The sequence below is a fragment of the Indicator indicator genome, chromosome 1 (assembly GCF_027791375.1).
Source record: "Indicator indicator isolate 239-I01 chromosome 1, UM_Iind_1.1, whole genome shotgun sequence".
NCBI lineage: Eukaryota > Metazoa > Chordata > Aves > Piciformes > Indicatoridae > Indicator > Indicator indicator.
The window spans coordinates 54713193-54737108 of NC_072010.1; the positions used below are offsets into that span (position 1 = coordinate 54713193).

Sequence of the window (23916 nt, forward strand, 5' to 3'; positions counted from 1 at the left end):
TGCTCCTACAATTACAAGACTGAAATCTTGGCCATGGCAATTTTCATAAAGGTCAGAGTAATTCACAGCCTAAGAGCACCGGCATTACACTAATGCTTTGCTGCATGTCCTCACTTATGCTTCCTGAAATCATCATCATTGCAAAAGTCATTGGTTGGCTTTCCCTCTCTGATGTAATATGCTGAATGCTTACAAAGGGCAAATTGAAGAACTGATTAGAAAAGCTAAGGGTACAATATAAGTAAAGTTTTGTTCTGTCATTTACTCAGGCAGATTGTGCCTCACAGAGCCTTAATTAAGAAGCTGGTCATCTGTTCCAACACGATACATAATTCCTACCCTCTGTCTTAGATATCTTGTTTAACACTTTGCACTCATCCAGATATATTTTAAGAAGAGAGGAAAAAAAAAGGTGTTTTGAGCTATCTTGATCAATTAAATTTTTTATCAGTTCTCTCCTTCTAGCCAGCTTCTTGGTTACAAGGTGTTCCAGGACTGAATTCCATGGTTCTACTGTCATTTTTGTCATTTGTCCACATGCAGAAGAATACCAAGGTTATTTTAATCTTTGATTTCTTTGTATGATGTCATGTATAATTTTAAATCCAAGAAGGTTTTTTGCCCAGGTGGCCAAGAAGGTCAATGGCATTTTGGCCTGCATCGGAAATAGTGTGGCCAAGCAGGAGTGGGGAAGTCATTCTGCCCCTGTACTCAACACTGGTTAGACCACACCTTGAGTGCTGTGTCCAGTTCTGGGCTCCTCGATTTAAGAAGGACATTGAGATACTTGAATGTATCCAGAGAAGGGCAACGAGGCTGGTGAGAGGTCTCAAGCACAAGCCCTATGAGGAGAGGTTGAGGGAGCTGGGGTTGTTTAGCCTGGAGAAGAGGAGACTCAGGGGAGACCTTTTTGCCCTCTACAACTACCTGAAAGGAGGTTGTAGACAGATAGGGGTTGGTCTCTTCTCCCAGGCAACCAGTCACAGAACGAGAGGACACAGTTTCAAGTGGCACCAGGAGAAGTTTAGGCTGGAGCTGAGGAGAAAGTTCTTCACAGAAAGAGTAATTGGCCAGAGGAATGTGCTGCTCAGGGAGGGGGTGGACTCACCCTCCCTGGAGGTGTTCAAAAAAAGATTGGATGTGGCACTTGGATGGATGGTTTAGTTGTCAGGAGGTGTTAGGTTTTAGGTAATAGGTTGGACTTGATGATCTTTGAGGTCTTTTCCAACCTGGTTGATTCTGTGAAGGTTATTTATTGCATCTAGGATCCAGTCCTGCACAGAACCTTGCATACCTTACAATTATTTTTACTCCTTTCATGTCTATTGACAGCTGTGCTTAGGGTGTTTGACATCTAATAAGCAACAGTTAGTGTTCTACAGAGGGGAAGGAAGGCTGCATATAATAATATCCCACAGGACAATTCTTAATTGCTATCTCTGTTTTTAAGTCTTTACTGAATACGTAGAAATCCCTGTGCATAGATAAATCTATTAAAGGTGACTTGCTAAGTTTTTAATTTAAAAATTAAAATCCTTCTGTTCCACAGTGTCCCTTTTTTTATGATCCTCAGCTAAGAGAAACTAATGCACCTGAGATGAGGAGTATCATAATTACCTTTTAAATACAAAATTAACACCTGAATAGATTGAAGTCTGCAGAGCTCTTTGTAAAACTCAAGTGAATAACTACATAAATGTCTCGGTCTAAGGCCAGCACTGGGAAAAAGAACAAGAAATCATGTGTTTATATACCTAGAACATCAAAATTATCAGTTTATCTATCTATACTGAAATATCTTGTGATCTGAACACTGAGAATATCTGAGATACTACAGTCACAGAATCTGAATCCTTTTGGGTATGTCTTGCTGAAAATCTCAGAAAGCAAATTAGAAAAACGTATTACTTGATATCATTAGTTTTAGATTTGTCCTTGCAACACATTGCTATTTTTACATGCTATTCTGTGCTGTAAGTACTGTTTAATTGTGTGGACTTGTGACCAAACAAACCAATTTTTTCAAAGCATAAACTAGAAAACAAGCAAATCCATACTTATTTATTGTATCCCTGAATTTGTGCATATAGCATTTATTTTTGTGTAATCATTCAGATTTAGTGGAAGGCTTAAGAACCACCTCACTTGAAACTTCATCTTGACTGAAATTTTTTCATATCAAAGTGCAGGGTGGCTTGAACCTCCTTAAAACGAGACCAACCTGGAGCACAGGTTTTACTACCTGTAAATTAGCGCTAAACATTGCTACTCTTCATTTTTTATCCTCCTCAGACACATTTATTATGCTTCTTAAATAACTGATAAAGCATCTGAGATATCTTTTCAGTGATCTGAACTAGTCAGGACAGGCAGGTCCTCGGGTACTGTGTAGATCAAACTCTTACATTCAAGCAGATGATGAAAACTAGCTTAAAATGCTTTTGCTTACTCTCACACAGACATCTGAATAGACATTTCTCATAGCTCCAATAAGTACTAATAGAGAAGGGAAAACTTTGTTATTTAATCCCTCTGTCTTCGTATTTCATATAGCTCACTGTATTTTGTCTCTGCCAGAGAAATATTAGAGCCTCTTTCTTTGCCTTCCTTTTTTTTTTGTTTTTAACTGTATACTGCATGAGAGTACATTTCTTTCCAGTCACATAAGAGACAGCATTTCAAGAGACTAGAATATGGGTGGAATATTCCAGTTTACATGGCAAATATATTATGCTAGTGGAAGTCCAGGTGACAGCAAGTGTGTGTGCATGTTTTACATGGGAGGAAAGGGAGGTGGCCAAGTAGCAGGATCCTGGCTTGCTTCCATGGTAAAGCAGGAGGTAATTCTGGTACTGTCCAATTGATTTGCTCAAGGTGTTTGCTGGAAATGGCTGCTGTCTTACCCATATATTGCATAGTGTGAACGTTCACTGTGTGTATTTGCCAGAAAGATTATTCAGGGTTTTCACAGTGCAGCCTGAGTTCTTTCCTAAAACAACTGTCCCAGGTCTCCAAAGCAGATGGTGCCATTTTATTAAAAGTTTTCTTTGTGGACTCTCACTAATTTTCTTTTGTGTTAAGTAATAAATATTATTTCAAAACAGATGTTTGAAAAGAGAAGCTGTAAAAATCCTTTGTGCCAGAAAAACGATCAGATCTTTAAAAATCAGCAGTGTTGTAGGCATCATTTGATCCTCTCTTGGATCCAAAATGATTGAGAGCAAAGACAATTTTAGTGTTCTCAGTCTCTTATTTTTTTAATCAGGTGAATAATGGTATGTTTCTGCAGAGGAAATTCCCTACTTTGTGAACATTTCTAATGGGAGCAATGATAAAAGAAGTAAAAAGATACTTCAAGAAGAACCATGACTTGTTTAAAAAATGAATATAGGACAAATAAATAAAATGGCTTAATGTGTCCAGCTTCTCCAGATACCAGTTAGAAGTGGATGTAATTTATGTATAATATAGGTGTTTGAAACCACTGGAAGTACAGTTCTAGAGCAGTTTCAGATAATTGAAAGTGGTGCTGCAGTTGTTTCTTTCATCATGTACTTGTTTGTGCATTTTTTACTCTCCGTTTCAGTAGCTTATGCTCTCCAGTCCTTGTTGTTATTTCAGAGAATTAAAGCAGAAGAAAGCTAATCTCTCTGGGTGGCAAAAGAACACACTATGAAAAGCCAGAATCATAGAGTCATAGAATCATAGAATCAACCAGGTTGGAAGAGATCTCCAAGATCATCCAGTCCAACTTATCACCCAGCCCTAAGCAATCAACTAGACCATGGCACCAAGTGCCTCATCCAGTCTGATAAGCAAAGTGTTGGCAAGGAGAAAGATCTTCTTGCAATAATATATAAAAAAAAAAATTATGGCTTAGTTTTAATTTTAAAACACCTAGGATTAAGTAATAACATAGTCTTCAGGATTCTCCTCATGGAGCTGGGGCTGTTTAGTTTGGCAAAGAGGAGGCTGAGGGGAGACCTCATTGCTCTCTACAACTACCTGGCAGGACGTTGTCGAGAGGGTGGTGCTGGTCTCTTCTCACAGGTAATTAGTGACAGAACAAGAGGGAACAGCCTCTAGCTGTGACTGGGTAGGTTTACACTGGACATTAGGAAAAAATTTTTCACAGAAACAGTGGTTAGACATTAGAATGTGCTGCCCAGGGAGGTGGTCGAATCACCAACCCTGGATGTGTTTAAAGGTCATTTGGCTGTGGTGCCTGGGGATATGATTTAGGGGTGAACTTTGAAGAGTAGGGTCATTGGTTGGACTTGGTGATCCTGGGGGTCTTTTCCAACTTCAATGTTTTTGTGATTTCGTGATTCATTCAAAATATGTTAAATTTTAATAAGAAAAACTAAATATGATATAGAGAAAAATACAATTCTGGCTGTGAAAATAAACATCTTTCTTTGTCACAACTTCTATTAACTTTAATTATATGAAAAATAACAAGCAAGATTTAGGTATTTCCCACTTGCGGAGAAACTAAAAGTAGAAGTGTTCTATCAGGCAGGTTTAAAAATTGTTATTAATATTAACTTTTCTTTTTGTAATAAAAAAATAAAAAAAAACAAACAACCAAAAAAAAAAAAAAAGAAGACTGAGGGAAAAAGAAACATTTCAAAATATATCCAGAACCAATTGCATTGGTTATTAATAATTATAACTGTTAGTATTTGCCTTCATATGGAATTTTTTTTAATTAAAATGTCTTTCCAGTTCCATGCATTAATATATTTATTTTGTGTGAATTTTGTGTGAATTTTGTGCACCTTTTTCTTATTACTAAAAATGTAATACAACATTGAGTATTTAAAGCATTCAGTGAAAACTCGCCTTGTTGGTGAATGAAGTCATTCTGGATATATTCTGATATAATGGATTGCCAATGAATACAAAGAGCTTGGAATTCAGCCACTAAAATCCATCTGCAGAACATTAATTTAGTTCCTAAAGGGAAAACCTGGGAAATCCTACCAAGAAGCAGTCAAATGATTCTGTGTGGATCAGGACAACTGACAAATGACTGATTGTGTTGTCCTTGAAAGAAAGGACTTATAGCTCCATTACACAGATCCAAGATCACAAGAATTAAGACATTTTCTTGTGAGTCAAATCTGAACATTTCTTTAGCTGCATTTGCATGCAGAAAAACACTGGCAAGGTAGTCTTGCCATTTGTAGATTTTCTTTTTCTGTCCTTATTCCTATGGCTATGCACTTTCAGGTCTGTGCCACTGCTGTTTCCTCCTGCTGCTGTGAGCCACGTTCATTGAAGGATACCTTAGGCAGGGCTTCAGTGCCAGACTCTTGGTTCCAAACAGGACTTATTCAGGGTGGAATTGTGTCCATATTACAGACTAGAGTAGTGCTTGTGCAGAGCTTTGATTTCTCTTAAGACTCAGGAAATCACAGGGGAATAAGCCATTGATTTAAGAGAAGTCATTCATTTCACATTTGCAAAATCTCCTGCCACCATTTTTTTTTTATTCCAGATACCTTTACTTGTTTATTGTTTGCATAACAGAAGGAATGGTGTATTTCTTTGTTTCATCTCTTTCCTTTGGACTCTAAGATTTAGTATTTTGTTTAGGCTACATCGACAGTCTCAGAAAAAGGTGTAGGAAGAAACAAAGTATATCACACGTTGAGTAAATTTTTTCTTCAATTGACATCAGGCATATATGTCAATAATACGTGCTTAACTCATTCTGCACTGAGTTTTAGCTGCCCAAAACCCATGAGTAGTTGTGGCATTTGAATATTCCACCTAGTTGCTACTGAAATGTGTAAATAATTAACCATCAAGGTTGATGTAGAGAATAGTCAACAAATTTTTAAGTTAGAATATTCACAGATTATTCACATTATCATGTGCATTTTGAGAGGGTGACTAGCTCTTATTAACAATAAATTAGTTTCAGCTGTTATTAAATATTTCTCTTGAGCACAACACAGATAATTCCATATGTTATTTCTTTGTGCCCCACTTCCTCTCAGCATTTTTAATTAAGTGTGCATGGGTGAAAGCAATGAAGTCTCATTAATTTAATTAACGGATTGAAAAGCTACATAACTAAGAATTGACATGCATTACTGTATGGAGAAAACGTTGTTTTGAGGAAAGAAGCATTTCAATGACCTTTAGTCATTGAGCAGAGTGAGCAGAGATAACACAACCAGGACTCATTAATTAGGTGATTAACAGATGAGTAAATTTAAACACGCTTTAAAACAATGCTTAAACCTGAATTTCTTCTGAAGTAGGTAAATCAAGGTATGAAGATTAGAAGAGGTCTAGCATTTCATTTCAGTTATAATTTGCCATTCACCAATGTATTTGCAAAAGAGAAAAAAATATGCCTTTTAGCTGGGCTAGAAGAACTGAAATCAAGACAGCTGTAGGAATTTTTTATTTACTTTTCCTGCTAATAAGATGTGAGACTTGATGAGAGATTTTTACTTTAAGTTTCTCGTGTGAAAAATTAAGACATTTGTTCATAAGATCGTTAATTAGGCACGTATTAATGAAGAATGATATGGAAAAAATTAAGACCTTTTAGCATATAAACAAGGGGAAAAGTTGAAATAATTTGAAGGATTTTCAGAAACTCTGCAACACCTCTTTCTAGTGTACTAGCTGATACCAGTGTTGGACCACCAAAAGAACAGCTAATTTGATTTATTTTTTCTACACTGAAGCTGTGTAAAGGTGTGGCTGCAGCAAAGCAGACACCAAGGTGGACTTTTTAATATTTATTTTAAAAAATGTTTGCAGCTAACCAACATTAAGTAATAATAATATTTAGAATGTGCAAAGTCCTGTATAATATGTATTTGCCTTCTCTTTGCTTGATATTTTTAAACACATAGTTTTGTGGGATTTAAATTGTATTGCTGTATAAATGTGACATATGTTATAGATTTTCAAAGAGATGAATGAGCACACTGTTATCTAAATATTTGCACATCAGAGTTTTCTGTGTATCTGGCCATTCATTACAGCATGAGAATGTTGAAAGTAATACAAATGCAGCAGACATGAGATTTGTATGGATATAATAAATATACCTGGCTTTTGTCATAGAAAGGAAAAGCAGGCATATATCTAAATACATAGCAGTAAGAAAGTATCTTTTCAGAAGTGTGTTAAAGTAATTCTTCTCAATTTGTCTTATTATTTGAAGTACTTTCAGTTTTGAATCAGTTGTTATCAGAATATGGTCTTGATGCATATATGGGTAGGAGGGGTTGTTTACAAAATTGTGCCAAAGTCACTTGTGGACCACGTGCAGATGTATACAACTGAAGTTAAATCTGCATTTGAAAACAACACAGAAAGTATATTCACAAAAAAAAAAAAAAAGAAAAAAAGAAAAGGAAAACCCACCAAAAAGCACTTGCTCTGCTATTAGCATTGCTTTACATGCAAAGAGACATTGGACCAGTACTGCCAATTTTTCTGTATCTGCCTTTTTTTTCCTTTCCAGGTTACTGTATTTTGTCCAGAAAATACTTTAACATTTGAATCCTACATATCTTGGAGAGTTTTCTGTCACTTTGCTTTATACCAATAGTTGAAATCATCTGGGATACTTAAACTGACAGCTTCTGTACTTTATATATGTCATGGAGATGTTGGCATATTCTCCTTAGAGCAAAGCAATAGATTTTTACAATTTACTTCTTGTGTTGTTGCATTAGAGTTAGTTTTAGGCGGGTTTTATTCACTAGCTATATTCATAGAATCATTTTGGTTGGAAAAGACCTCTAAGATCATTGATTCCAACCATAGAACTAACACCACCATGGCCATTAAACCGGATCCCAAAGTGACATGTCTACAGGTTTTTTTGAACACCTCCAGAGCCAGTGACTCCACCACCTCTCTGGGCATTCTGTTCTGGTGCCTGACTACTCCATGAGCAGCCATGAGTGCATCATTTTCTTTTCTCACTGTAAATCTAAACTTTTCTAAGGCGTGTCTTCAAGGAGTTTTGCTGTATTTGTGCTTATGATTTTTTTCCCTCTAGTTTGACAAAAACTATACTTTGACATATTCTTGCCAGGACAGCAAGAATGGCCTCCTAGGTGGGTACCAAGAGGTTTTTGTGTGTTTGTTTTGGTTTGGTTTTTTTGGTTTTTTTTTTGAGACCTTTGCTGGATTAAAAACAGTAATTAAAAAATTGTATAATTTTAAATGTACAGAGTAACTCAAAATATTCTCTGCAGTAGACACAGAGTATGCCTTACAAACAGACTTTATCTATAATGCTGTTTATCCTTTCTTGTACTTTCTGTTAGACTTTGGAATAAAAGAAGCTCAACAGCACATGAAATGTTCTTCATGATATCCGCTGCGCAATTTTACTCATGCTCTTTGACTTTCAGCTAAAATATAAGAAGTAGTTATGTTACAAAGGATTTTAGAAATTCTCTATGAAGTCCACATCTTATCACTGTCTGAAGGATGTCTATTGAGTTGTCATTGATCCAGTCCTATTAAAGTAAATGAAGATAACGTGTTCAAAACCTCACAGATTTCAAAGTTTACCCCTCACTGAATTTCTGACCTGCAGAATCATGCTGTATGAATATGTCGTTAAAACAAACAGCTATCTTCTTTCTACACTTGTGTAAGTCAACTTAGTTCAGCTTGGTGTTACTCAGTAAAATGAATCCAAACATGACCTTTTATTTTTATTGCTAAACTAGGTCAAAATGTATTAATATGAATCCCCACAAGTCATTTCCTTTCTGCACTTAAAAGGCTTTAACACTGTAACTTCTTAATAGTTAAATTGGAACAAACTGAGTTGGGCCAAAACTGAAGCTTATAAATCTGTTCAAAGATCTAGCAAGTCACTGTAGACACATAATATCAACAAATTCATCAAAAACTCTGACTACTGACTTCACTGATTTATTTTTTCAAATAATTTTTGGTTGCTTCTGTCAGAATCCATTTTCTCCCTTCACTTTGGCTGTTATATTGACAACAAACATTATAAACATCCACCTGCTTTTGGTCTCTCAGAGATTACAAATTCTTGCTGATTCATGAAGAAAGTAGTTGTCCTTCAGAATTTCTTTCAGGTTAATCTGGATTTTCCCTCTGAAGTGTCTTCTGCTCTCCAATAGTAAATTTTCCCTCCTGTTGTACAACCTGTACTGGTATAGTTTGCTAGACAGCATAAGAGAAATTTTAACAGGGAACAAAACAATGATAATTTTTTACTGTGCTGCTAGCACAGTCTAAAATTATGGAAACTAAAATCAGGAAGGTTGAACGGTTATGTACAAAATAATTCTAATTATCTATATGTGTGTATACATACACACATGTAGACAGTATTCTGTTTTCTGACATTAAAAAAAGGTAAATATTCTGCACCTAGCCTAAACTGCCACAATAATACATAAAATGTTAAATTCCTTTAATAAAAGATACACATATATAGCCTAATGTCTACATTTTAAATCACAACTCGATTTGCCAGTCAAAAAAAAAATTTATTTGTTTTGTTAAATATGCAGTAAAACACTAAGTTGTAGGTTTTCTGACTATAGGGCAGATAGAACTGAAATTGTTGCCACAGTCATGCATATGGACTTAGAATACAGTTACATGAATATCGCCATATATTTCTCCTCTGAAAGGCAGTAAAAATACAGGAAAGTCATAAAGGTCACAGTACTCCAGCAGTTAAAAAGCTTTTTGTAATTTCCTATTTAAGTATATCTCATGTATAGTTCATTTTTTCTTATGTTTTTCAGTCAAAGTTGATCTTATTTGAAGTGTTTACCTCTTTTGCATTCCAAAAACATCTATAGACAGAAAATATACTTCATCTTTTCTTTTTTTTTTTTTTTTGTTAATCTATATGAACTAAATTATTTTAGTCCACTTAAAACGATACCTCTCATTCAGACATCCAGTCTTCTGGATCATCCAGGTTGTCTTTCTCTGTACTTATACAAATTTAAAAGTATTTGTCTATAGCACAAGTGGATATCAGTGTATTAGCTGTAAAGTGCACATAAATGCTATGTGCAGCACTATGATTTTTTACTTGAAGTAATAGCATCTTCTTCTGTAGCCAGTGGAGAAAAATAATCCAAATAAGTTCTAAATCAGTCAGAGCTACCTGTCTCTCTACTGTGACAAAAGAGGGGTCTTAGAGTAAATACAGTGCTAAATTAGGCACATTCATCAAATTTCTAGAGCTAGGAGGTTCAGGAGATGAGTACTTACACTTTAGGTGCTGAAAACTGACTCTTGCAGGCCTAACCTGGCAATCTTTTCAAAACTCAGATTTTAATGAGGGTGCAGATTGACAAAAACCCAAAATGCACCTTAGATAAAAAGTAAGGACACTAAATGCACATCTTTTAAGGTTAATTTTGTTGTTTCCCAGTCAGCCCTATGTTTGTCTGACTAAAACAGAAAAAAAAAAATCTACATATGACGGTTTAAGTTTGTTGCTATTCTGAACAGTAAGGCAGGGTAAGAAATGTCTCAAAATTCATGGAATAAAAGTCACTAATGAATAATGCAAAATCTAATCAAACGTATTTCCATGCTGGAATAATGTGTTTATTTTCTCTACAGGATTTAAACTTTTTTTTTTTTAAAGGAATCATTGCTATAAAAAGAATAGTGCTAAAAATTATGCTTGACAACATAACAACTTTTATTTTCATTTATTGTCTAAGGTTTCTAAGGTTTCTAAGGTTTTTTTTTTCTTTTTAGACTCTGTTCCAGATCAAATTATTATATTCTAATTATATTCTAATTAAATATATTTTCCATGCAATGGGAGAAGTAAGAAAAAGTTTGGCATTTCAGTATTTTGCTTGAGGGTAGAACAAAAAATGCAGAATTTGTCACAAAAAAATAAATTAATTTGAGACTCTATAGTTTAAAATAGTGTAAGCTAATTTGAAAATAAATTATTTTGGAAACCGCTTACTCAGTTCCAGTCCTAAATCATCAGACTTACTGTCATGAAGTCATCATAATTTGCAAAACAAGGAGACAGCAGACCTAAACTAGCTCATCATCATTTTGGTGATAATCACTAATGGATTGACTCTAGCTCAAAAAAGGCTTGACTTCTAGAAGATAAATTAGTCTTCAGAAAGAAAAAATGAGCATCAGTGACAGTCTCTAAACCAATTTGATTGTCTGACCTATGAAATATAACAGGCCTTGTTCTTCAAGAATATTTGCTGTCCACTGTGACCTCCCAGAATAGAAAGCTTCAGAGAATAATAATGAAGTGTATTTTAGGACACACTTCTTAAGTCTTCCAGTGGGATTCATTAGCAGCAACATGAAAATCAGATAACTGAAATGGGTTTAAAATTGTGGAAGCAAAGTAAATCTGTCATTGAACCTCAAGGTTGTCTGAACTTGCTGATGATAAGATTTCTACAAGAACTTTAATCTGGTATTTCCAGATGTCCACTGCTAAGCCTGTTCTGAGTATCCTGGAAAAAAAAAAAAAGTTAAAAAAATCTGATCATCCAGACCTACAATTTTGCATCAGTAAAATTGGCGACATCATCTAGTTACCATAACACAGTAGGGTTGCCATACATCCATTATCGTAAAACCAGTTTAGACCATCTGAAGCAGTTACCACTCAAAGTACTTCTCCCCCACGCCCACATACAGTGGGTAATGGTTGCCTTTGTGTCAGGGACAACCAAACTGCAGATGCAAATGCAATCTCACAACAGCCTATGTAAGCTTGCCTTAACTTTTGCCCTTGCTACAGGATTTCTTACTTCCCAAAGAGGAACCACTGTATCTTGGACTAACCACTTCTGATACCCCAGTTCAGTCTGATGTCAATGAATGTTAAACACACAGTCTCACACTTTGCAGGGTATAAGGAAATTTAACAATTTTACTCAAGAGAAATATGTACAATAACCACATACCTACTTGTCCAGGTCAGAAAGACTGACCTGAAGTTGCTTTCCCAAGGTTATGTACAAAATCTATGTAAAAATCTGGGACAGGACAAAGGATTGAAATCTTGAGTCATTTAAAAAGAGTAGCAAAGATCAATTGTCTTAAATAGGATTATAACTAGTATTTCATAATGGGTCTCCTTCAGTTCAGTCTTGGGCCTTGATTTTAGACTGTGTGTGACATACATGAAATCATTATGCAAAAAGGAAGAGGCAGTATACTCAGACATAAAATGAAATCACCAAGTCTGGAAGACCTCCTAAAGCCAAGGTAAAAATGCCAAGGTTGTCAAAACCTTCTGGTGTGATATTAAGAATTTATTCATTTTATATTTCAATGCTAGCTAGTATCTAGGGAAACCATATATGCATGCAGTACAATTTCATATACCATAAGAATGATAAAGAGTACTGACTGCTTTGAATTAACTACTAAGACATGTTTTTGTAGAAGTACAAATTATCACTTTAAGCGTCAGTATATTAGAAATCATTAATTGCACCCTAGTCTAAATTATCATCCAATGCCAAGAAAAAAATGGTACTGTATGAATTATTCATAATCTCCAGTTCAATATGAACACTCTTCTAGCTGAGTGTTAAGCACTTTTGAACAGTGTCACAGAAGGTAAAGACTTTTCCGAGAATACCAGAAACTATGACCTAGCATTTATAAAATACAGGTCCCACAAAAAATCAGGAAGATATACTTCAGAAGAAATAAATGTACAGTTAAAGACAGGCTTCATTAATAGGCTCATATAAATATTTTAATAACATATTTTATATCAAATCCATTCATCAGAGATTAAGACCCTCATAAACAATGTTAGAAATCCTTTAATACAGAACATCTCTCCATTTTTCCAACTTTATTTTTAAAATTATGTCTTCAGAGTTATGTACATAGACTGCTTTGCCCAACCTCTTTAGAAAGCTAATCTCTTCCTTCTGTGATTATTCCTAGAGAAATCATTGCTGGTTTGGTAACATTTTGCCTGTACTCTGCTGATGAGTGTGGTGGAGAAAAACATGTGGGCTGCTGCTTTTTTACGTTTGTGCATTACATTTTCCAAAGGTAAATGTTTAATGTCACTTAATGAAGATCCTGATTTAGACAAAAAATTATTATCACATAACTACACTATAAACATTCACATTTAACTACCCAGATATTTGCTGGAAGACCTACTCAACTAGCTATTCACAGTCGAGGAGGTTCCTCCAGCATACTGATGATAACTTCTTGATGCAAATGGTGGATGAGCCAACTGCAAGAGGAGCGGTGCTGGATGTGACACTCACTAACAAGGAGGGTCTAGTTGAAGTGGTGAAGGTTGAGGGCAGCCTTGGCTGTGGCGATCATGAGATCAGGATCTTGTGTGGTAGGAACAGGATATGAAGCAGGATCACAACCTTGGACTTCAGCAGGGACAAATTTGCCTTTTCAAGTAATTGCTAGGGAAAATCTCATGCGACAGGGTACTAACCAACAAGATAGTTGGTTAATAGTCAAGGACCTCTTCTTCCAAGCTAACATCAGAACATTCTAATGAGCAGGAAATTGAGAAAGGGAGCCAGGACCCCGCATGGTTAAGTAGGGAACTGCTGAGCAAACTCAAGTGGAAGAAGAGGGTCTACAGATCATGGAAGGAGAGCCTGGCTACCTGGGATGAGTATAAGACTGTTGTCAGAGGATGTAGGGAGACAACTAGGAAAACTAAGGCCTCCTTGGAATTCAGCCTTGCAAGGGAGGCCAAGGACAAGAGAAAGGGCTGCTTCAAATTCATTGCAGGAAAAACTAACGCTGGATTCTGTGATTCTGTGATTTCATGTGTACACTTTGCAGGCGCCTTTCCTGATTCAGATAGAGTGCAGTCTCACAGATTTCACTTTCCAGACTGATAATGTAGTAGTAAGTAATGGCATGGAAGGGAAAATGAAAAAAAAACCCACCTCAAAAAAAGAAAAGGTAATTCACTCTTGTCAAAATAATATTACTAAGTGAGAAATGGAATTTTAAAATCTGATGGTAATCTGATGACCTCCTGGCCTGAAAAGACAATGGTGACCTGATGACCTGAAGGCTTGAATCTTCCTATCCAAAGATTATGTAACTTCCTTAAGCATACTAAAATATGCCTAGATTATCTTTACTTTAGCTCATATTTATATTAATATTATTTTTAGCAAATTAATGTGTACTATAATTGTACAGTAAAACTAATAGATGTACTTAATTCACCGTAGTAAATACTGTTCCAGAGAAGCTGCTTTAGATACTGTTTAGAAAGCAACTAGCCCCCAGATGACCATTGAGTCTGCCAGCTGAGAGGAAAAACTAGAGAAAAATGGAAGGATGCAACAGCCAGAAGTATGACAAGACTCTTTAGGAGAAAGTAGCAATGTCTCTCTAATGCATTTGATCATTCTGTCTTAGCTTCTGAAGCTTTCAACATGTTTCCTACTAGTTAGTTAGTAGTTCTCTTTTAGTTCTTTATTAATTACACAGTTGATCATAAGCATCAGTAGAATGGAGTTCTTCCTTTACATCATCAGATATCATGTCCTTCACCTGATCAGGTATTAAGCAATGATTATAATGTAATTATTATAATGTAATTATTAATTACGTAAATTAGGAGTAGGCAGAAAATCAAGAGGTCCCTTTTCCACAAAAAGATCAATAATCACTTATTCTCTACATCTAATTTTATGGTAGAAAAATCTGGAGATACAGGGAAAGTACATGCAAATGATTATTTTTCCCCCCACCACCACTTAAAGTGTTTACACAAATCTGTGGTGTCCTCAGCTTCCTTGTGGGTATACACACCTCTACTGCTGAGTAAAAGAGAGTCAAGAAATGAACATGAGCAATGGATGCTTAATCATACTTGCTGTTTAACTCTTAGCCCCTTCTCTATCTTTATTTTGGACCTAGATCTTGGAAGAAAGAAAAAAGAAAAAAGATGTAAGCATATTGGGTAGAAGATAGTAGTATGAATGGGTCATGACTGTTGCACCTGACTTCCTTTAGGCTCTAGTATTGAGGTCTGGCCACTTTTTTATTCAGAGGGACAGGCGTAATTACCCTTTCTACTTAGATTTCTAAGTGCAGTACCAGCTTGAAACCAGCAGGTTGAAGGCTAGATTATTTTAGTCACCTGTTCATAAAGATACCCTGAAGTCTATTGCCCCTGAAGAAGGCAATAGACTCACTTACTGAGGAAATTTACCTGAATATAGATCTATGGTTAAAAGATGTCTATCTCTAATTTATTTTCTAAAATAAAATGGGATAAAATTAGTGCCTAAAACATATTGGGCAACCAGGCAATGTACACATTTACACTTAAAAAATAGGAGTCAAACTGGCTAGCTCTTTAAAATGAAAATATTTTAAAATAATATTTTTTTTTTAAATTTTCACTTTTGTCATAATTTATCCAATGTATATTTAACAGAATGTTAGTTTGTAAAAATCTTCCTAAAACACATTTAATGAATCAAGACACAGACACATAAAATCAGGGACTGTCATTCAGATGATAACCAGGCATTACATGATGTATACTAGCAAGTTACTGAATCTGAATTAGGTGATGGTCTGAAACCAAGGTTATGCAGCATAGACTTATAGCACATCTGCTATGGTTTACAGCTATATGGATAAATATTTATCTACACATAAATTCTAGCACAGTCTGAAACTTGAACAGTATGGAAGTAAGAGTTCTATGTTAAAAGGAAAGTGCCAGAGAATACATTCATGAGTAAATTTATAGTGATTATTTGCTTTAAAAGGTCAAAAGTTAAAAAGGTAGGCAGAAATAAAACAAAAACACTGTCATTTCAAGCATATCCTGAAAATAAAAACATATATGCTCTGATCTTTATACAATAATACAGCTTCTTTGGTTGTCCTAGTAGATTTCTGTATAGTAGGTTAATAAAAGCATTCAGTTAAGAAGAAATCTGGAAGTTCTGGAATCATGGTAATTGACTGCAATATCCTGCACCTAGTATTATTCAAGAGTGTTTCAGAATGGAACAGTAATATAAGTTTATCAGCTGTGACACAGGATCTGTAGGAGAACCTACCCCCACCAGAGGACCATTGAAGGCCAGGCAGACTGTCACTGGGAATCTCACTTTTAACCATCACCTCTATAAAGACACCTGAATGGAACCCAGGGTTCTGCCATTAAATAACAATACAACAATAAAATGCAAAACTTAGTGGAGGGTAATGTAGTTTCCTGAATACAGGTGTTTTTAGGTATTGAGGGTTCTTCCACTTAGTTTCCATCTCTTGATAACCATAGGTCTCCTATAACTGTCAACTCAGATATATGTAGAGGTCTATGTAACCTACTTAGATGTCATAAGTCAGTAGGCACTTTGGCTCACACAGCAGAATATAACCCCTAAAAAACAGTGGTCATAGTATGACTTGATGTTAAATTATCTTTGATAAATCTTATTTTCACTCCTGACTTTTTTGGAGGGTTAATCACTGATTTGTGTGTATGAACCTTAATTTCTGAAATAAGACATCTCTCCAAGAACTGGAGGTGGTACAGAATTAAACCCCACCAGTAGAAAGGTTTTCTGTGATTCAAGGACAAAAATAACTATCAAAGACAACAACAACAACAACAAAAAGGCCAGATTATCTGGAGAGTTTTTTCTTTCATTAGCCAAAGGAATTTTTTTTGGTATGTTAATAAGAAAAATACATAGAGATGTATGTTTCCATATCAAAGAGTGCTTGTTATTCTGTTCTTGAAGCTGCCCATCAACCAGTGACCTGTGTGAGAAGATGCACTGACAAGCTCCATAGGTATCCAAGTTTAATGTTGCTCTGGAGTGCTTTTAATAGATAAGCACACTCTATCTGCTCTGGCAAAGAAAAATAGAATGGGTAATCAGACAACCATCTTCCATAACCTGAGTGGAATACTTAACACAAGTCAAGGGTAAAGAAAACAATCTTCCCAGAACAACTACCTGACATGCCATTGAAAGCAGATTACCTGTGTTTATACACATACACACAGAGACAGATATGTATATATGTATGCATTTATAGCAATAGGAACACAAAATGGCCCTTTTTTGCCTAAATAAATTACTTGACAAAGCAGAAGCTCTTTCTACATAACAGTCTAGAGATTGTATCTAATAAATTGCCTAGGAAATTTTGTATAAACCCAAAAAAACATGACAAAAAGTGCTGACCCATGAGAAAACTAAGTCTTCCTTAGTCTTTCTAGTTGTCTAAAAATGAAAATTTTAATGCTTTTGTATAAGATAGCACACACAAAAATATATACTCTTAAGATTATTTTTTATCATGTATTCATTTTTCATTGAGTTTTATTCCCTTTTTAGTGCCAATTGCAATCTATAGTAAGATGATTGTGTTGTAAAGTTGATATTTCAAATTCCCTGTGACTGAACTGTTTTCATACTTCTGACAATTTATACAGAGATACGTCTGAGAATAGAGTTTATTTGATAGATTTTTTTTTTAAAGATCTAATTTCTAAAGAGCTACCTGTTCATCCTCAAAATTTACCATATATATTTCAAATAATTTTCTATAGGGAACAAAGTCTGCTCTCATGAACATAGAAGACAATTATGCAGCTTATTAGCTTATTGATTGCAGAAGTTTTAATCACTTTTGAAGTACAAAACATTCTACAGATTAGAAAAGTATTTCTTTGGACCAGTAGAGTTGGAGTACCAATAAATTAAAATGATAGAGAAGAAAAAGAAGTTGTTTGGAGGTTCTCCATTCTTTCTGAACTGTCATCTCACATGACACAATCCGTATCTTAGTAAATCAGTGTGAATGTAAGATGAATAATTCTTTGGAGTGGTTACTGCCACCCAGTCAAGTTTTTGAAGTGTTGCTGAATGAAGATTGTAGAGGGAGAAACAAAAAAAAATATTATTGGCAGAGAAAGGCATCCAGGAAAGACAAATTAAGTCAGCGTTCTATTGAAACGCGCCTCATGATATAGAAGACTGCCCAAATATTCAACATTCCTGATCTCAATTGTTAAAAAATCATGAGAGCTGAGACCTAGTAAAAGGCTCTAATTCTTCCTTGTAAAGTCAGGCCTACCTAGGTCATCAGAGCTATGAAGATTAAACACTAGATATGCTTTTTGTCTTTAATGAAATCTGAAATATTTGCATAATCTCTTTCAAAAACTAGAAGTTTATGTAAAACATTAGCTGTTTAGAGATTTATGAGAACAGCATGAGAGCTGACAAGATGTCTGTGTAAGTTTGTTAGCAACAGTGAATGAAAGGAAAATTATATGTACAAATTCCTAGGATGCTTTTGCTGCTGTAATGTGAAAAGCAAGTGCTATAGAAGAGTGTTCCTTAAACTCACTGTCACTCACTCTTATTTACTACCATTTAGGAAGCTATTATGGTAAAACAATGTAAGCTATCACAACCAGAGGTGGAAGAAAAAGGTGAACAGCACTTTGTTAACAAAGAAAAAAACCTAAGTATAAATATTACTTTTCTCTCTGCCATTTGTTTTTATGATCCTCCCAGTATTTTTGACTTCTTTTTAGTGCTACATTCAGTGAAACATATTCTGAGATGATAAAACAAGGATAGGTTAAATATTGATAAGTAAAAGTGAGTTTGAAGCCTGCCTCTGTGAAGAGCAAAAGATGTTTAATGTTGTCTTTAATGATGTCTTTAGTTGTCTCATTAAAGTGGTGATGAAATTTGCACTCTGCTGAAATTAGACAGGGCCCTGTGATTTTTTTTTTTTTTTTTTTTTGGTGTGGTGCTGGCATTTCATTTTACAGATTCAACACCCACTGTACTTCAGGCAGAGTGTGTTGATTCAAATTTTCCCTTTACTCTCTGTCACATTTGCTATGCTCATAACAGGAACTGAGGATGACCCTGAACTACTAAAGTTTCCAGTCTAATGTGTAACATACAGTGGTCATAAATGGAGATTATCCTTGTACACATTTAGGTTTTTGGAAGATATAGACTTAAGAAATTTACCTATTTCTAAAGACAAAGTACAAATTCTTCACCAGGTGAGATGGGCTAGTATGGCTTGCTGCAAAAAATTAAGATGCAATATGAACGAGGAATAAAAATTACCTAAAATAAAACATAAATAATAATTGATGTTTTAAACCAGAGACTATTTTGGGTTGGTTGATTAGTTGGGTTTTGTTCTTTGGGGTTTTTTTGGGGTGGGGAGTCTTGTGGTTGGTTTGCTTGTTTGTTTACCAGGATCACTTGCTTCCTCTTCATTTTTCAGCAATGAAAAAGGAAAAGGAAAAGGAAAAGAGAAAAAGTGAAAAAGTGAGAGTAGGAACCTAGTAGGAAAAAAACAAAAGCAAACAACCCACCACAGAGGAAAATATTCAAAATAATAGATAAGTAAAGGAATAATTCAGATTTTGAAAGAATTACATTTTAAGATGGAAAAGAAAACCCAAACCAGAAGCAAAATTTCTTATATGTCTTAAGCTGTAAATCAGAGATATTTCTAAACACTGTAACACCACTCTATCATCCACCAAAATGTAATGATACACAATTTGTTATACATTTAAATCCAGTAAAGGTATTCTCATAATGATTTTCTTTCCATGACACAAAGCATAGGGATCCTGAAAAGTAATCATTGTTACTCAGTGACTCTTTCAAGCAGTCTTTTTACTCACTTGTCACTGGAAGCAAGGTCTGGTAGCAAATCCCATGGTAGTACTGTACTATTTTCCAGGAGACCAGTTGTATTACTTTTAAAATGGTGTGTATATACTCTGGGTAAATATCCTACAAAGTTTCTATTAGTAAAAACTCTGAAACATTTCAAGAGCTCATTTGCTTACTGGCACAATGTCTGCAGGAATGATGAAAGTTTATGTGGTTTGTTGTAAGGAGAGGGAAATGTGCCATCAATTTGCTATAGGATAGGTTTATTCAGTCAGTTTATTTCCACTACATGTGTTACTAGGTTTTCCATGAACCTGAGTAGAGTATGATTAGTTTTAAGACAGTCCTTGTTACATATCTTTTCCTACCTAATCTTAGGTCACCCGGAGGTCAAACTACTGTGTATGTCTCTGAGATAACCCTAATAAGCTCTATGGGTGAAACAATATATCAGTTCATGATTATGGAAAAACACAGTACACCTTCTTTATCTTATTCTTCCTTTGAGCTTTAATGAGTGTGAGTGAGCTAGGTTGGTAAGAGCTACATCTTGGACTTCTTGAGGAAAAAACACGGAAAAGTGAGCTTTTATGCATGAATACCTATTAATCTAAAAGCATATTTCCCCCTGACTTACATAGTAGTCAAATATTAACGTCTAATTGTGATGTCTTAGTGTTTTTGTAACATGTGATCTTAATGATTTAAGATTCTTGATGTAAAAAACTGTGTGTAGCTTTTTAGCAAACTCCATAGTATGTAAGAAATAAGAAAGAATGTGTGATTTTATTAGCTGATTCTGTAAACTATATGTAAATTAAGAGTAAATACTATTTTATCCCCATATGAGTTTAAAGTTATAAATGTGATCTATGGGGCTGAACTGATCCTGGATTTAGATATTCCTTCAGTCTATCTTTCCTTAACAGTCAGGCAACTTTATTTTGTCACAATGTAAAAAAACAGCTGGCTATCACTACCAATTTATCTTTCAACTAAATTGTATAGCACCTTCAAATTCTCTTTTGAAGTTCTTTCTCTGCTGGGCCATACTTGAACAGATATTGTCATTCATCTTGCAGACATTAGAGTCCTTTTTGATAAAATGCAATGCATCCTGCTTTGGACAGTGAAACCAATATAATACACATTTTGTCACCATTGTACCCTGACATTTTAAATTACACATTCCGAGTCACATTGTGTAAGCCCATTTTGTTCAGTAACAGAATTTTTTTAATTTTGTTTTGTTTTCCAAAGGAACTGTCAAGAAACTGCTTATATCACATGTACTGCTCAATTAGTTCATTCTTAGCCATAATAACAAACATTTAATTTCTTGTCAATAAACTCCTTGCAAACATTCAAGTCAGTTACTTGGAATAAAAGATTGGTTGGCCTCTGACAGTTGTGGAAAGAAAATCAATCAAGACAAAGATGCTACTTGCGTCTGATGAAGCCCCTAAACTGCATATTGCTTAAAGCTGGGGGGGGGGGGGGGGGAAGCCTGGAAAGTATCATATTTCCCATATTTTCCCCTAAACATCATCAATACAAGCCATTATTAGTTGAAAAGTCCCATGATACATAAACTTCGGTGTGATCTACTTCACTCATGAGGTTTGCTGAATGTTTTGTTCTATTTACAGGCTTCTGTTACTCTATTATTTTATTATTAATGTATTATTCACGTGAGGGAAAGACGATGTGAAAATTAAAGCCAGTCCAGGAACAGTATATCCTACTTTTATGTTGTGTGGTGAAAGACTAAGAAACACAAACTTCAACTGCACATATTAAAATGCATATGTCAACACAGTTGACCACACATGAGAACATGGTGCTATTTGACATTCTTTAAAGCATCTAGGACCCCACAAAAAAATGGTAGATATGGTGTAGGAGGCCTATTCATTCTGTAGATGCAGCCCAGGTTAAAGGGGGATAGCCTAGGACAGTATAAAGAGCATTAGGCATCTTTGGTTAGATAATATCATTGAGACTAATGTCATCCTGAGGTATGGCACCTGCTTTTGCTGATCTATTACAATGAAGTTGGAGCTTTGCTCTGCAACATGCCATTAAGTAGCTTCTATCTGACCCAGGTCTTGCAAGTTTGAATGCTTCTTTAGGTTTTTTTAGCTTCATTAATTTATTATTACCCTTCTCTACAACTTCATCTGACTTGTATCCTTCTATTATCAAGTCCATAGGTTATATCAATACGAGTAGTGCATGTTCTCTGAGACAACTGCCATATCCTGCAATCCTGAATATAGATTCATTTTTGTCTGCAGGCTTTTAAAAGAGAGACCATCTTTCTGGGGTTGTGTATTTGTGTTAAGAGATAACACTGATCATGGAATCAGTAACTTTGATATTTTTTAATTTTTACTGATTGTTTCCATACCTGTTAAAAGATGACAGCTCTGAAACTATTATGTTGCCAAAGCTAAGCACAGTGTTAGATACTTAATAGCCTCGGATATTTCTATGCTAAGACTCTTGCAATGTACATATCTTTACAGAAAGGAACTTCAGCATATTGTGAAAATGTTTCGTATAGTTAACTTTATTCCCCTGAAGAGAAAGCAAACTACATTACAAATCTGATATGTAGCATTCTGCATTTTTTTTTACTTTCATATTAAATTTCCCCATGGTTTCCTTCACTACTTTATTTGTTTTAATTTTCTTTTTGCTTGGCTCAAAACATCATGAGTTTTACAAGAGACAGCATCTTCTGGTGGCAATATTGTTTTCAGTATTGCTTGAATAAAAGATGGCATTTATATTCCATTGCAAGAAAAGGACAAAGGATAAAAGGAGGTTTTGTTTGCTTGTTTGTTTTGTTTACCTGTCATGGTAGGGCCATGACATGGCTCAGTGCAAACCCAGACAGGCCTTAAGATGTCTACACAGGATCCCTTTCTCTCCCCTCCTTCCCACAGAAAGGCAGGGCAATGTGGGAAAAACAACAAAGGGGACAGGACTGCTGCCTGTCTGGTAAACAAGATGTTTATCTGGGTGAGAGCACGTAAGCTGACCACTGCTCCCCCAGATAGAAGGTTTTGTTTCTGCCCTTTATGGTTATAGTCTGGCAGAACGCCTTTCCATTGGGCAGCTACACGTTAGCTTCAGTGCCCCATTAGACCAATCGATCACTGGCCATATGTATATATACAAGTGACTTGGTAGTCACCTTTGCCTTGTCTTGCTTTAAGCCTTGCTTCAAACCTTGCTCAAACCTTGCTTTCAAGACTACTTTTACCCTTCTCATAGAAGCTGTCTCGAGTTGCCTTGCCCTCACTTGAGTGCCTGGTCCAGAGCCTGGGATAAAGCCACGAGCCATACACTACAAGCCAGAGAAGCCACAAGCCTAGAAGCCGGATCTGCCTAGCCTGCTTCCTCTTGCTACCAGAATCGTGTCGTGACTCACTTTACCCAGAAACCAAGCAAGTGCCCATTGTGAAGAGTGTCGTTAACTGCCTGCCATCTGCTGAAGCCACATCAGCCTGGGACCACGCAGTAAACTCTCTTTGCCAACAATCTGCCATGCCCGTGCTGTACGAGAGCACCCCAAAGATAACACAACAGCAGCAGCATCTCCCATGCGGTTAAAACAAGCTGTGAGTAATTAATTAATTGCCCTTTGGGTTTAAAGGTTCTTATCGAGCCTCCCCCCCGCTGTAATCAAGCACTATCTGCTCTCGGGGACTTTCTCCAAGTTTTTGCCTCCTAATTTGCATTAAATTGTTTATATTTGCCCTAAGACTGCATATTCCCATTGTAAATATATATTCCAACCATACAACGATTCTATTTAACGAGTTTTGGCAATTTTCATTAATAAGGGGTTACTATTTTTATTAATACCTGTTTGCCATATTGTTTATTATTGTGAGGGTAATTAATAATAATATCCCCTTCATGACATTACCTTTGACAGAGTCAATTCTGGGATGCAAAATATGGAACACAGTGTTAGAGGCTGCCCTAACACTATGTGATGCCTTATGAAAACCTTTTATCACATTGAGAAATAAAGACAGGAGATTGTATTGCAGTTAAACAGACACAAAACAGTCAGCTCTCTCAGTTTATAAGACAAAGTTCCTCCAAGTCTCTGTGCCATGCTCTCTGCTGGAATGCCTTGAGCATTAAGAAGAATTCATCCTGCATAGAAGCCTGACACCCTTTTGTG

At 35.6% G+C, this 23916-nt stretch overlaps 1 protein-coding gene across 1 annotated transcript in view; it reads left to right on the top strand.

The window, feature by feature from the left end:
- Positions 1 to 23916, top strand: part of GPC5 (glypican 5) — a 723207-nt gene that overhangs the window by 627564 nt on the left and 71727 nt on the right. The window contains 1 exon segment of the mRNA XM_054400650.1: positions 15511 to 15529. Coding sequence (XP_054256625.1) covers positions 15511 to 15529 — 19 coding nt within the window.